This window comes from Schistocerca serialis, chromosome 1 (genome assembly GCF_023864345.2).
Source record: "Schistocerca serialis cubense isolate TAMUIC-IGC-003099 chromosome 1, iqSchSeri2.2, whole genome shotgun sequence".
In the NCBI taxonomy this organism is placed as follows: Eukaryota; Metazoa; Arthropoda; class Insecta; order Orthoptera; family Acrididae; genus Schistocerca; species Schistocerca serialis.
The window spans coordinates 385,412,208-385,426,741 of record NC_064638.1 but is presented as its reverse complement, the minus strand read 5'-3'; the positions used below and the strand labels follow the sequence as shown (position 1 = coordinate 385,426,741).

The window sequence follows — 14,534 nt, the reverse complement described above, 5'->3', positions numbered from 1 at the left end:
TCACATTTATCTTTTTACTCCTGGTAGGTCACTGGAGGAAACAAAGGGATTGGTCTGGCCATCGTCCGATCACTGTGTGAAAAATTTGATGGGACTGTGTATCTGACTGCCAGAGATGTTAAACGTGGTGAAGCAGCTGTAGATGAGTTAAAAAAGGTTTGTGACCAAGTGTTGGCAATGATTTTTGTTTGTTGGAGACAAGTATGTATTATAATTCTCTGTTTTGGATATGTAGAATAAATATGAAAGTTAGTGAATTCTGTATTCAATGTGAATGAGGATATAAATTAGAAAAAGTACTTTATATTTTGTCATCTAGAATTTAACATTTACGTCTATTTTATCTTTCAGTTAGTGTAAGGAATGAGAAGTAAATGAAGTTCAGTGATAAAAACATAATATGAGGGACATTCAGATGTGAACTGAATTTATTCTAAATACACTCTCCGGGAAGGGGAAAAGTGAAGCACCCAGAAGGGGAGGAGGGAACACAATGAAACTTTATGGGTTGAGAGAATGTGTGATGTTATTTCAGTGATTACAAAATTAAGTCAAATTTACAAAGAACTTCGTGAAACCCATTTATCAGACTGATTTTGCACCCTCTTTCCCTGGGTGCATGCGCTGGATCACTTGGGAAGGGTGTTGTGAAGCAATTTTATCCTCTAATGAGCAAGCTGAGTGACAACTGGATGTTGATATCTTGGATACTGGCACTGGGATGGAGTTGACGTCCAAGCTGGTCCCACACATATTGTATTGGGCACAGATCTGGGGATCTTTCTAGCCACAGTAGTACCTCATTGTCACACAGACAGTTTATGGAGACACTTTCCATGTGTGGCGACCATTGTCCTTTTGAAAAATGGCACCACAATAGTGAGCATCACATGAAAGTTAACAGAGAGGCTGCAGGATGTCCATGGTATACGGTTTTATTGTCAGGATTTCCTCGATCACTATCCAGCCGTGGCCATATTTACTTAAATAAGGATTTTTGGTTGATTTTAAATTATAAATTTGTTTAAATAAATGAACAATTACTTGTTTTTAATTTATTGGTGACTTAATGACTTGCTTTTCAAGAATATACTGTCGCCTGTCAGAAGCTGCTGCTCTTTTTTTTTTTTTTTTTTTCAAGAAATATTTGTCATCATTCATTAATTTTCTGTGAATTTCTTTAATATATGCAGTGTCAGGATGTTCATAATATGAATCATTGTTGTAGTTAGTGTAATGGACACTGAATTCATCTCAAGGATCCATTCTTTTCAGTCATATGATTTCTTCCATTCCTGTGCCACTGAGCCCTTCAATATTCTGATCCAGACAGATAGTTCACTATTAAGAAAACACCTTCTTCTTATTGGCACTCAATAAAAATCAAGTACTGGATTGGTAATAACAGTGACAAAAATGGTAACAGAGCGCAGTGAACAATAATGATGTAAAAATGGCAAACTGATCGAATGTTTCCAGTCATAACTGAATGTGCCAGACTGGTGTTGACTGTTTTCATTTGGTTGCTGCTACAAACTGGTTTCACTCAAATGAATGAATGAGTGAATTAATATGGAAGACTACAATCAAATGAATCAATTGTTTTTCAACAACTGAGTGAATCAATAGTTTCATTTGGTTGTTCCCGTCACTACCGACGGTGTGTGTATGCACAAAGTTACAATGACATACAACCATGTTTTTTTTGTCAGGCTGTGTAGTTTCTTCCAGTTAAAATGCATTTTCCTCATTGGATAAACAGCTTTTTGACACCACACTATAAAAAAGAACAGACAGTATTAACAATTATGCATCTACTGCCCTTCATTTCCTGCATTATTATGAATATTAGGGAACTTTTGGGCCAAATGAAACATACATCTTTAGGAAAAGTTCCCATATTATGCTTGGAAACACTTAAAATTGTTGGGGAAAACTGATGACGCTTGTTGATAAAATTCTGTCGAGCTTCCATCCAATCAAGAAGTTAAAAACCCATGAGCTTTCACTCGAATTCTCCTCAGCTGTTATTGATTGGGTGGTCATCTGCAAGCTGCTGGCTGCCACCTCCCAACACAGAAACATTCTGTCCTGTTTCTGATGATGAAAACCAGCTGAAAGAAATGAGCCATTTACATAAATTGATCAAAGAAAACTGCTACTGCAACCAACAAGTTTTGCAAGCCATTTCATTGAAGACTAGTAAGCAGGAGGCCTCAGAGGAGGAGAAGCAGCAGCTTTTATTTTTCCACTCTATGGCTCAGTAACAGCAAAGATGAACTGGCTCCCAAAGGGGCATATAACTGATTCAACCATAACAGGCATTCAGCAAAGCTTCAATGACTTATACTGATGAGCCAAAACGATATGACTACTGTCCACCATGATGCTGGATGCTGCTTGGGGGTGTTGCAGGCACATAATGTGCTAACAAAATTATGTTAGTGGAGCAGACACAGATGGTAGAGCACCGTAGCAAAGATAAGGGCTGCAAATGGGGAAATCCATTGAGATAAGCAACTTTGACATAGGGCAGGTTATTAATGTAGAGTGTCTCGAAAATGCTGAAGCTGGTCAAATGTTCATGTGCTACTGCCGTGAGCATGTACAGAAAGAGGTAGAAGGACAATGAAGTTACCACTAGGTGCTAAATGGTTGGACGTCTACAACTCTTCACACAACGTGTGGTTCAGAGGCTTGTCTGGTCTATAAAGTAGGTGATTTGCAGCAACTCTGCAGAAAGAGCACAATGCTGGAGCATGTATGAGTGTTTCAGAGTGCACCATTTATCATAAATTGTTGAACATGGATCTCCACAGCAGACCTCCCCTATGTTCACATGTTGAACCAATAACATCATTGGTAATGACTGCAGTGGGCACGGGACCATCAGGATTCAACTGTCGATCAGTGGAAATGTTTCAGCTCTTTGGGTGAATCACATTTTTGCTACACTAGATCGATGGTCGTCTCCACAAATGCTGTCATTGAGGCAAACAGCTGCTTGAATTGTGCAGTGCCCTACAGATGCAGGCTGGTGAGAGCAGTATTATGCTATGGGAGACGTTCTCCTGCACTTGCATTGGACCTGTGGTAATAATGGAAGACACATTGAAAACTGTGAACCATCCGCATCCCTTCATACTTGATGTCTTCCGCAATAGCAATGTCATCCTTTAGCACTTCGTGTCTCAGAACAAGAACCACGTTACAGTGGTTTGAGGAGCATTATAGTGAACTCAGGTTGATGTCTCAGCAACCAGATTCACATGATATAAATCTTATGGAACCCACCTGGATAACTGTTGGGTGCCATCACCTTGAACGCGAATCAGCGGCCTGTTTTTTATGCACATTAAATGACCTCTGCATAAATATCTAATGCCACATACTTCCAAAAACCTACCAGCAAACTGTCGGCTCCCTGATGTGCAGAATCGGTGATGTATTTCACTCCAAAGATGGTCAAACAAGCTATTGAGCAGGTGGTCATAATGTTTTGGCTAATGACTGTATACGACTGGTGAAAGGTGATGTAGGCCTCAGTAGGCCGGAAATGCACAAAATACCTTATGCATGTGGACAGAAAGGTGTTTCCACCTTACAGTATCCTGAGAAAACAATGGTAGCAGAACACTCTGGAAAACAGACATCAAATTGCATTTGACAAAACATCTGTTATTAAATGGACAAATGGTTTCTGGGATTGTGTTATGAAAGGAGCAGTTGAGATAAAAATTTCTGAAAACACTCTCAATAGTTTACAGTAGTCCGCAGTTAACCACAGCTTTGGACCTGGTCATCGGAAGATCTGAAGTGAGCACAGGAGTCTTGCAACCCAGACATTGTCTATGTGTCACAGGAATAGGACCATCACAGGCAGTAGCACGGTTATATAATAACAGCAGCAGCAGCAACCACATGACAGTTACCACCTGATAGTGACCAAGAAGCATTTGCTCATGGGTTTTAAACCCCCTGACACAGATGGAGGCTCAACAGAATTTTATAGGCGTGTGTCCTTGTGAAACTATACATTCATACAGGATGACATTTGTGTTTAGTCATTCCTTCTGTGCTTATTGCTGAAGGAACAAAGAAATGGAAAATTATGGTATAACAGGCTGTCAATCATGAAATCCTTAGAGATCGAGCACACGCTCAAATCAGGGAAAGAAATAAATTGTATCATTTTCAAAGGAATTGTCCCGTCTTAAGTGACATAGGGAAACATGGAAAACTTACATCTGGGTGAAGATTTGAGCCATTACAAATACCAGCCATTGTCTTACCACTGCCGACCTTGCTTAGTCCAAAGGAACAGTATTTGTAGAACAGTGTGGGACAGGCACTCTCTTCTTTATAATCCTATGTAACTACCTGTGCTACTCCAACCTAAATAACTGCTTTCTGTGAGTGTACCTTATACTTAAATGGCCACCATATTGAACCAAATGATAGAAAACATTTATGAGACATTTAGTCCTTTCATTTATCCATTTTAGATGTAATGATTTGATATTTTGTTATTTGTAGGGCTTTATAAATCAAACAAAAATATTTATAACTTTCTTTTTACCCCATAGGATGGCTTGAAAGTGAAGTTCCATCAGCTTGATATTGATGATCAAAATAGTATTGACAGGTTTAGTGACTTTTTAAAGGAAAATTATGAAGGACTTGACATTCTGATAAACAATGCTGCAATTGCTTATCCGGTAAGAATGCCATTGTGAAATTTCTGCATTAAGATATCACAAGGAATACAGTATTGTGTAATGTGGTGCAAGAGCTTATTATCAAAATGTTATAAAGTGAGTGCAGTATGACAATGTGGTTAGCTAAACTGAGAAAACTTTAGCTTTAAAAAAACTTTAACTTTAAAAACTCAGCATGATTTCATAACCAACTTGCAGAAATATTTTTACAAAATTTCTCTTTTAATTATTTGTTTCAAAGGTCGAATCAACTGTATCATTTGGAGAACAAGCAGAAAACACCTTAAGAGTGAACTTTTTTGGAGTTTTGGCAACATGTAAAGCATTGTTTCCTCTGCTTCGACCTCATGCTCGTGTAGTTAATCTCTCAAGCTCTGAAGGGCATCTGACAAAAATTCCTGGTGACAGCCTCAGAAAGAAATTTTCAAATCCTGATTTGACAGAAGAGGAACTCTGTGATTTAATGAGGCAATTTGTTGAGTAAGTAATAACTGTTTGCATTTAATTTGTGTGCAACATGTATTAAAATAAGAAACAAGGTTATCATAATTTGAAATCTGCTGAAATATTTGATGATTATATTGATTGTACCTCTATTAATTGTTCTAATGTCTGAAATGTAACTTTTTTCATATTCATATATTCCACTTTTTTTCATTGAGTGAATTGTGACTCATTGTTAGTCTTGTTTGAGAGTAGAACAAAATGATCTAGAAGAGAGGAACCATTTGTGTATTTAAATTTCTCGTTTGGTTATCTTATTTTAGATTGTACAGAATTTTAGAAACAGTTATGGGCATTTAAAAAGCAGAAACCATTTCTGTTAGAAAATTGACAATGTCAAGCAACTTATTTGAGAAAAATTCTGTTTACAATCGAGAGATGTATGGCAGAGAGTACTTCCCATTTTACCATCTGTTAAGGTTTCTTCACATTTGCTTTACATATGAAGCACAGGAAGAATGATTGCTCAGATGGCTTTGTGTGTGCCTTAATAGCTGAGCCTTCTATTCATGGTTCATACAAGAGAGGTATGTTTTTAGATTTCTCACTTAATATTGGTTTTTGAAACTTTATAAGTAGGATATAATGGGGCAGTTGACATCTGTCTTGAAGAATCTCTTAGTAAGCTTTTCTACACTTCAGTGACACTCTGCTATGGATCAATCAAACCTGTAGCCATTATGTGCTGCCATTCCTTGTGTAAGAATCCCCTGTTAGTCCTATTTGGTGTGGGTCCTTCATGTTTGAGCAATGTTCTGGGATGGTTTGCACAAGCGTTTTGTAGAGAACCTCACTGTACACTCATTGCATTTTTCTAGTATCCTACCAATAAACTGAAGTCTACCATCTGCTTTACATATGATAGAGCCTACATGATTATCCCATTTTACATCCCTACAAATTGTTACATCCAGACATTTCCAGTAGTTGAGTAATTCCAGCTGTGACTCATTATGTCATAATTATCTTATGTTTTTGCATTTTCTGAAGTGTAAATGTTTCCATTATTGAACATTTAAAGCAAGTTGACACTATTTGCACTACATTAAAATCTTGTCAAGGTATGCCTGAATATTTGTGGAGCTTTCTGTGTGTTTTAGGCCAAGTCAGGACATCTGTACAGTGGGCAGTTAGTTTTACTCCTCCCTTCGCAATCATAATTATATTATGGATTCTGCAGCTTGTAACTATTTCAACACAGCAAATTTTTTACGCATGTATAGAGCTCTAGTGGAAACAAAGAAGTTTAACGAGATTCTTTGTCTTTGAAGGATTATGTTGTCAAACCAAAATATATGCAGAATAACATTACAGTATACTTCCCAAGTAATTTCAACTTAGTTTATTTCATTGCTACACATCTGTGGTGGTCATATTTAGCTAAAACTTATAATTGTGATAATGGTGTTATTTAAAATTGTTGACTATAAATAAAAAAGTTTTCAATTACCTTTTGGATGGATATACTCCATTTATGGCCCAAATTTATCACAGCTAAAGTATTACAAATCATTACATGATATTCAAAAGGTGCAAATCCCAATAAAGTCAATGGACATGTAAAAATAAATAAATACTTGTAACTATTGGAAGTAAAGGTTGCCCCATCAGGGCAGAAAATAGGAAATGGTTGCAGAAAGGGAACAGGTCAGTAATGACCTTCTTTAGTGAAGAAAGGAGGAAATAGTTGGGGAAGGTTGGAGAGGAGTAATTGTTGTAATGTACCATTCCAAGATTAACTTGTGAAACTAATAATGTAGGAAAAGATGGATTGCTACTTACTGTTTTTGGCCACAGCCTTCATCAGCAGAAGAGAAACACAATCCATTCATACACACAAGCAAGCACACTTTGGGAGTCTTGTGTGTGTGAGATGAGTGTGTATGTGTGTCTGAATGGTGTGTGTTTCTCTTTTGGGATGAAGACTGTGGCCAAAAGCTTTGTGTAAGTGTTGTTTAATTGTTCCTGTCCGCAACTTAATGTGTCTTATTTATGGTAAGCAGCAATCTGTCGTTTCCTACGTTGTTGATATTCCTACCCGGAATTTTCATTGTTTCATAAAACTTACAGGCCTGCATGTTATTCTATAAAAACATCTACATTATTGCTCTCAGTATGGGTTAGTGCACATTACATATTCTTATTTTTGAAGAATATGTAATGTGGACAAACTCATACTGAGAGTAATAATGTGCACACATGTAGATGTATCAAAAAGAAGGGTGCATTCATAAGATTGACCTAATGGAAAAACAAAATAATTTTGTCAGAGGTATCTTAAACTGTCTTGTAAAAAATCTTGTTTTTGACTGAAGATGCTGGTGTTATTGAATGTAGAAACTTTTTAAGATCCAGAGATGATTTTTCTTAATTGATGAAATATTCATAAAATAAGTAAATGCCCCATAAAAGAAAATTGCTCTGAGAAATACATTATTTTTATTCATTATTAATTGTAACACATATTTTAACATCTGCATTGTTACCAACACAAATTTCATCCTCATAACTGACTCCAACTCAGTTACAATTATTCTGCCACTTTTTCCACGTCTTTCAGGCCCTATTTCTGAGAGCAGAGAAGGTTGCTCTAGTAATTAGTTCTTTTCTGCTTTATTTAGGAGGAGACAATGAGGAATAACAAGTAATTATAGGAGATGAATATCCTTAGAAATGTAAATGGTGCACACATTAAGCAAAGAAAAGTGTGAATGAGAAAATCCTGTGTGGGAGAAATTATGCGAATGGAAGAACTGTGTACAGAGGTGGGTGACATCTTAAGAAGAAAAACATAGGTGAATTGACAGTAAAGTTAAAAAATGTAAGAAGAAAGCAAAATAAAAAAACAAAAAGAATAACGAATACAGAAAGAGAATAAAAAATGAAGAAGTGTTGTAGAACCTGTGTAAATGGATGAACATGATGAGACACACAAAAGAAAGAAAATGAAATTATTAGTCCAGTTATGGTAATACTGAAGTTAAGATAGAGTGAAGAGTTTTAACTTGATCGATACACATCCATTACAGCAAAAATTGCCTTAGAAATCATTACTGAAATCCACAAATTAACTTAAATCACAGATTGAGTAGAATTTAATGCTTACCAAGTGCTAAAATTTATAGACATGAACAAAATGTGTCTCTGAAACAATGGTTCTGTACACACAGTTTCCTTCATCTGTCAGAAAAGAAGGTTAGTCAGAGACTGAGCAGGAAAGACCTTTGATCATGAGTTCTCTTGTGGCTCTCTCTGAAGTCCACTGCCATCATTGTTGTTGTTTCTGTTACCATTGACATCTTGGCCATCATCTCCACCATCATTATCATCACCCTTAACTGCATTTTTGCTGGCCATGTTTGACCAGCACTGCCCATCAGCTCCTATTCATGTATATGTCGTTGCTTCTTATATCTTCCATCAAAACTTATTTTTAATCATCAATAAATGGAAAGACTTGTTATTGTTTGTTTCCATAATTGCTGAACAGTCACTGGAAAGAGTCACAACCATTAAACATCTGGAAGAATGCATACAGAATGATTAAAAGTGGAATGAACACACAAAACGAATCTTTGGAAATGCAAAAGCCGTACTGAGATTCAGTTGAAATAAGAGTAGCCTACTTACGAAGAAGGTAGCTTAGAAAACCCTCAAACTACCAACAATTGAGTGTTGATCTTCAGCCTGGGCAGTAGGGAAGTAGGGAAGATCCAAATAAGAACAGTGTTTTTTGTCTCATTATCATTTAGTATTTATGAAAGTTTCACTCTGATACTCAACCAGCTTCAATGACAGATAACTACAAGAAAGACATTGTGTAACACAGTGAGGTTTGCTCTTGACATTCTGAGAGTATACATTCCTAGGAGAGGCAGCTAAAGTATTGGTGTTTCAGTAGCTGTAATACTGTCTTTCCATCACTTTGAAGTCTTAATGAAAGTGCTCACCCTATTTGTCACTGTTATATCCCAGATTTTAAGGTAAGAATCAAGGAGACTCATAAAATGTTGGATCTAAGACTGATCAAAGTCTAACTTCTGTAAAGTTTCTAGCATATTGACAACAACAGAAATATAACATGGACCCTTTTTGTTGCTTAATAACTTAGTAAAGACATCTTGAATGAAACCCAAGCTTCCCTCTCATAGCTGCCGTAAAGCAACCAGGTCCAACAAAAACACCATATATCAATTTCACCTCTGATAGCTGAGGAAATTTCCCTCAGAGATACTTCAACTTTCTCCATTTGGATGAGGCTTTCACAGATTGTTTAATTAGGCTCAGTTTAATTCTTACTAATCATAAATTCCTTTGATATACTGAAGTTACAGTTTTTAATAGCCAGTTGTCGCCACTACTTCATGTTTTTATTTGTGTTTTCACAAAGGGTCATGTTAAGTACTGCTACACTTACTGTAGTTTAACTGTGATTTTGTCTTTCAACAACAGAAAAACAAAATGCTAAGAGATAAATGCGATTTGGTTTTGTAACTCTTCATCATTATTTAGGGCAGCAAAGAAAGGTGAGCATGAAAAGCACGGATGGCGAAACTCAGCTTACGGAGTTTCAAAAGTTGGAGTTACTGCCCTCACTTTCATGCAGCAAAAAGCTTTTGATGCAGATGAGCGTCCTGACATTATTGTGAATGCTGTCCATCCAGGTTATGTATCAACAGATATGTCAAACCATAAAGGTCCCCTCACTGTTGAACAAGGTATGTTTAATTTAAATATCCTTGTCATTGTTTATTGAGTAGTGCGATTTTATAATCTGTTGCATGTGTCTATACTTCACTCATCGTTATCAACAGGTAAGCGGCTAGCTTTCCATTATTGTAATGAAGCTGAAACTGACTTAATATTTTCACTACTTTTGCTTTTGTACATTAATTCTATTAGATACTTTTATATGTTGCTATTTTCTGGTGTTTTAGTTATGTGCTGAGAATACTGATTTTACAGGTGCTGATGCTCCTGTATATTTGGCACTTTTGCCTCCAAGTGTATCATCGCCCCGTGGTGAATACATCTGGTGTGACAGGCAGGTTGTAAATTGGTTCAAAGGTCCAATGCCAGCTCCCTATTAGTTTCAGCTCTCAGATAATTACAGCTGAACTTAAAAGAGAATTGGAAAAGTTAAATGTCCAGAGAACAAAAAATGTTAGTGTCTAACAAAAAGTTTACACAGCTGTTATCTGAAAAATACAGTGTCTAGATATTTAAAGGACACACACATTGCACCAGGTTTCTTTCTAATGGATGACACTAAAGTAATAAACAAATATCACATCATCACTGCAAAATTTAGGTAGTTGGCTTATTAAATTTTGCTTAGTGATAGCTTCATCTGGGAATATATTTTATGATCTTTATATCTACAAAGAAACTGCAATTATGAGTGAAATATAATGATACAAGCAAAATTCTGAATGTTGTAATGATACAAGCAAAATTGTGAATGTGTTTATGACATATGTGTGTCAAGTGGTCAGCAACTGTTGTATTTGTGGTTATTAAATAAAGTTGTACTCTATATATATTTGTGCCCCAACATCTTGTGTTTCATTCAATGGTACATTTATCAGTTACTTTTCAGGTTGTGATTTCATGGTAAAACCAAGGGACCCACTATATCTATAACTCCATAAATTTTTCAATAGTTACTTTATTACAATAATGTACAACCTTTTCCAGTTCAGAAAAGAGTAAGTTTCATCCCTGTGCCATCTCTCATATCTCATCATTAGGCAGTAATATAGGAACATTTGTAATCAGCACTTCACTACACTTTTATTCACAGTTGATAAAGTATAGGAAGGAATAGCACTTTCTCTAATAAAATCCTTTCAGTCTGGTGGCATGGCACAGACTTTTGGCACAGTTGTGTGGAGAAAGTGACCCTTTTTCAAATTGCCCTTATAATAAGAAATGAAGACACTGAAGTTGCTCATTACTGTTTTTACTAATGTGAACTGCTGTAATGTGAGAGGGTTAGTGTTTATTATGTTCAGTGAAATAATAGAAAGGAATTCTGACGTATATTATCAAGTTGTGCAGACTGTAACTTACATAATGTAAAATGCAGTTCATGGGAGAATATCACTGAAGAACTAAATGAGATAGGCCAGTCATTAAACTGAATTGTTGATATTGCAAATAATTATGAACTGTTGCCCAAAGGTTCATGTTCTTCCTCATCAAGGTCATCCCCTATTGTCCACCCAAATTCATTATGTGCATTGCCCGAATGACTTGCAGTTGCTAATTGCAATAATAGTAGGAAGAAGAACATAGAAAGAATAATAACGTAAGTAACAGTGAGCATACGCTGAAAAATTTTTGGGGAAAGTAAAATCTTCATGAACAAAAACAGGCCGAATCAAACTTGACAACGATATGACTTTTCTCCAAGTCTACATCTGTGGGTGTGGGTAATGTCAGTACAACATAAAGTTCAAATTAACTATTTGAAAGGCAAGTAGCCACTTCCGAAACTGGATACTCCAAAATATCCATCTCTCACCGAGTGATTACCATTGGAACAGGTGACTCCTCCATCCAACTGCATTACTATATGACCTGACATATACAAATAATTAAACTGAACACAACAATAGTGGCACTTGAGCGAGTTGGTAAGTTCCAGACTTAACTGAATGCATAAAATAGATTTATATGATAAAAATAATTCTTATCAGAATCATTTTGTTTTAGTGTTAGATTCAAATGAAGTACTTAAACAACCATTTTGCAACATTGTAGCAAATTAGTTAATGCAATAACTATTCTGAAATGGAATGGTAGAGCTTTATAGGAAGCATGAAAAATAGATATTCTGTAATACACGGATAATACAAAATATCATGACTTCTGTGCACCACAAGATTGAATGCTATATTGAGGCTCTAAGGGGTACAACATTCAGTGAGGAAAGTATATAAAAGGAGCAGAGATGAATGGGGAACAATTCTAGCAATGATAAAGGTCACAACTGGCGAAATTGACAAACATAAGTCGCTTTGACAAATGACAGATTGTGATGGGCCAGTGCCTGGTAATGAGCATCACAGAAATGGCAAAGTTGATTGGCTGCACACGTGCTACTGCAGTGAGCATCTGTGGAAAGTGATTGAAGGATGGTGAAAGCACTAGTAAGTTGTGAAATCTCTAGTGTGGCTTCGGCTGCCAGAGACTGTGTGTGTGTGTGTGTGTGTGTGTGTGTGTGTGTGTGTGTGTGTGTGTGTGTGTTTGAAATCACTAGTCAGTTGGATATCAATACCTCATCTCAGAATGTAGGGGTCAGTGCTGGTGCAAGAGCTTCAGACCACACCACGTAGTGCACACCATTGAACATGGGACTCTGTAGCAGATTATCCTTACATTTCTCATGTTGACAAAACAGTATCATCAATTAAGACTGAAGCGGGCATGGGATCGTTGAGACTAGACCATGCCTGGTCAGCTGAATCATGTTTCTTGTTACACCAGGTCATGTCAGGATATGCTGTCGTCCAGGTAAAAAGTTGGTCAAAACGTGCATTCAGATACAAACACAAGCCAATTAGGAAGTATTTTAATATGGGGGACATCACTTGGGCTTCCAAGGATCCTGTGGTAATAATTGAAGCACCATAACACCTGTGGACTATGTGAACATTATTGCAGACCATGCTTCATGTGTTCCCTGATGGCAGTGGCATCTTCTAGCACATAACTGCCCACATCACAAGGCCATAATTGGACTACAGTGGTTTGAAGTGCATCATATTGAACTCATGGTGATAACTTCGCTACTAAAATCACCTGACGGAACACATTTGGGATGCCATCAAACTCCAGTTCCACGCCCATAAACCACTGGCCCATAATTTACAGGAACTGCGTGACCTGTGCATAGATATCTTGTGATACATACTTCTGGAAGCCTACCAAGCCAAATCCATGCTACAAAGAATCACTGCTGTACTGCATTCTAAAGGCGGGCCAACATCATATTAAGCAGGTGGTCAGTCACAGTTCCAGATTAACATTGTTTAACACACAAACAGCTTGAGTGACATCAACAACTTTGGAAGTATTGAAACATAATGGCATCTCAATAGCTCTGAATTTTGATAATGCACCAAATGCAGATTGTCCCCTTGACAAAATGTTTCATTACATTTGTGCAAAGGAGAGCACCTTGTAAGCCACAGTGCAGAAAGGAACATCAAATGTTTTACTAAGTAATTAATTTAATTGCTGTAAATTATGATGTCATTGTTGCAAACTTCATCCAGAACTATCTGCATCTGCAAACCCAAAGCACAGAGCTAAAAAATAATTTGTTGTTCAAAAAGGCAGGTCACAAACATAGTGCTACCTTTACTTTTATGTATTAAATGGTCAAAACTATCAACACAGTTAGGCATGTTCCTCAGTGCATACACATGATGATTTATTTCCTCTCATTTGGTCTCAGCTTGCTGCTTTTCTCTTGATTCTTTCAGTCTGTCTAACATAATATAGTGACAATTTTGAGAGAATCTGTGGAAGTTCTCAACAAGATTGAAACCAATGTTCAGTTATTTCATTACATGTAATGTGCCACATTTCTCACCTTTCTGTGACTATGATGGATGTCTTCTTCATTGCTAAATATTTATAAGATGATCTACTGGCTCACAAACCTTGTCAGATGAAGATGAGATAGTTTGATACTGTTTACACCATGACCGTCTCGCCTACCCTGGTAGTGCTAGTCCACTGTGCTTTGTCCATGTCTTGTCTGCACCACATTCCCACCCCACCTTCACCATACATGCCACACTATTTGTCTTGCATCGTGCATAAGGATGTTTTAGGTCACTGTCCTGTTGCATATTTCCTCCTGTTGGTTATTTCTAAACATACTTCACAAAACTGACAAATGTTCTCATTGACATTACTGTAACATGCATCTAACTGAAATAATCTGGTATATGGCTGACCCAAAAAGTCATTTAGAAGCAGCTTAATGGAAGAGATAGATGTGTCATCTGTTCTGCACTTAAAAAATGAGAACTCTTGAGTATTACAATACAAATTCACAGCTAGTTTATGAACTCTTTCCACCATTTCACCTGTTCCATATTTCTTGGTCAGAACACATCAGTTGCATATTAAGCATTTCAGTTCCTTTGTTGCTGAATGCATTGTTATATCAACTTTCTTAACATTGTGTTGAAGTTAATGCGCTCCAATTTTCAGCACCTACCTTTCTCTTTCAGTTTTAAATCAGGTTTCTATCACAGTTGGACTTCTCCATGCTCACTCTTTCTGTAACTGTTC

General features: G+C 36.8%; 1 protein-coding gene across 1 annotated transcript in view; it reads left to right on the top strand.

Annotated features, from left to right (window-relative positions):
• The window catches only part of LOC126470987 (carbonyl reductase [NADPH] 1-like), a 62,817-nt gene extending 52,057 nt beyond the window's left edge, over positions 1-10,760 (top strand). Inside the window, exons 2-6 of the mRNA XM_050099035.1 lie at positions 28-156; positions 4,587-4,718; positions 4,960-5,198; positions 9,735-9,940; positions 10,188-10,760. Of these exons, the coding sequence (XP_049954992.1) occupies positions 28-156; positions 4,587-4,718; positions 4,960-5,198; positions 9,735-9,940; positions 10,188-10,312 (831 nt within the window). The 3' untranslated portion in view covers positions 10,313-10,760. The remainder of the gene's footprint in view (positions 1-27; positions 157-4,586; positions 4,719-4,959; positions 5,199-9,734; positions 9,941-10,187) is intronic.
• The last annotated feature ends 3,774 nt before the right edge of the window (positions 10,761-14,534 follow it).